Genomic DNA, 1,679 nt, shown 5'->3' with positions numbered 1-1,679 from the left:
TGTCATCGAAAGTAGGTACGTACATCCCACACCACTGCGTTACCAAGGCGGACAGTTCGACTACAAGGCTACGTGTTGTGTTTGACGCCTCTTGCCGTACCGACAACGGCATTGCCCTCAACCAAATTCTCCGCGTTGGTCCGACATTACAAGACAATATATTTACAATATTGCTTCGTTTTCGCACACACCGTTATGTTTTAATGGCCGACATAACGAAAATGTACCGGCAAATTATGGTCGATGAAAGAGATGCGAAATGGCAATGCATCTTATGGCGAAATTCTCCAAGCGAGCCGGTGACCACCTATCAGCTACAGACAGTAACATACGGAACTAGTTGTGCTCCGTTTTTGGCAGTGAGATGTCTACAGCAATTGGCTTACGACAACATCTCCACCCACCCAATTGGAGCTACTGTCACTCTGCGAGACTTCTATGTCGACAATCTGATGACAGGGGGCGCCACAATTGAAGAAGTCAAAGCAATCAAAAGGGAAGTCATCGATTTACTCGCCAAGGGAGGGTTCCCTCTTCGAAAATTTGCAGCAAATCATCAGAGCATTATCGACGATGTTTCAGAGACGGACAAGGAACCCGTAATAAACGTTGAAAATATTGACTACATCAAAACGTTAGGATTAAAGTGGTCGCCTGCTACCGATTGTTTCTTTTTTTCATACACACCGTCTCAGAAACGGCTGCAGAAGGCCAGGAAGCGCATGATACTCTCGCAAATAGCCAGCTTCTTTGACCCACTCGGCCTTATAAACCCCATCATCCTCCCATGCAAAATAATGATGCAAGAATTATGGAAATTGCGCTTAACCTGGGACGAAAGTGTACCTCTGGCGATTCAAACACAATGGGCCGATATATGTAACCAACTCACCTTCATCGAAAAAATGCATCTTCCAAGGTTCGTATGTTTTAACTCTAGCACTAAATTGCATGCCTTTGCAGATGCGAGTACAAAGGCTTACGGAGCGTGCGTATATGCTGTTTCTAACGCTGATGGAGGCCCACATTCATCGCTTATCGCGGCAAAGTCAAGAGTAGCGCCCACTAAAGAGACCACGCTGCCAAAATTAGAATTATGCGCTGCTCTGTTGTTGTCAGAATTACTGGAATCATTGGTAGCCACACTCACTATTAATGCACGCAACATATACTGCTGGTCTGACTCCACGATTGCCCTGTCGTGGATACAGGGTGAACCATCGCGTTGGACTACATTTGTAGCTAATAGGGTAGCAAGAATACAGCAGATCACAGCGGGATACACTTGGCGTCATGTATCGTCTTCGGAAAACCCTGCTGACTTAGTGTCGCGGGGAGTGACGGTGCACAACATCATCAACAACCAGTTGTGGTTTCACGGACCACAATTTATACAATTACAACAACAGCACTGGCCTTCCAGTCCAATGAAGGCCATTATTAATATGCCAGAGCAGCGCAAGCAACACCACACCCTTTTAGTAACGCAGGTTGAAGACATCGTTGCTCAAGAATACAAGGGGCTTCAGAAAGGCAGAGTGAGTCCACAGTCTAGTTTAAATCTACTCTCGCCCTTTCTACACAACCAGATAATTCGCGTTGGGGGGAGAATCACCAATTCATCACTGCCATTCGACGCTAAGCACCCCATTGTACTACCGAGGTCACACCCATTCGTT

The 1,679-nt window shown here is 46.3% G+C and overlaps 1 protein-coding gene across 1 annotated transcript; it reads left to right on the top strand.

The window, feature by feature from the left end:
- Window positions 1–221: 221 nt before the first annotated feature.
- On the top strand, window positions 222–1,538 carry LOC118732675 (the record flags this gene model as incomplete). The annotated part of the gene is made up of 1 exon (XM_036461803.1): window positions 222–1,538. A coding segment is annotated over exon 1 (1,317 nt), but the record flags the coding sequence as incomplete, so codon positions are not given.
- Window positions 1,539–1,679: the final 141 nt, after the last annotated feature.

The sequence above is a fragment of the Rhagoletis pomonella genome, unplaced genomic scaffold (assembly GCF_013731165.1).
Source record: "Rhagoletis pomonella isolate Grant_MI unplaced genomic scaffold, Rhpom_1.0 Rhpom_scaffold_24815, whole genome shotgun sequence".
NCBI classification, from domain to species: domain Eukaryota; kingdom Metazoa; phylum Arthropoda; class Insecta; order Diptera; family Tephritidae; genus Rhagoletis; species Rhagoletis pomonella.
The sequence above is the reverse complement of the archived record's forward strand: the minus strand, read 5'-3'. Positions and strand labels throughout refer to the sequence as shown.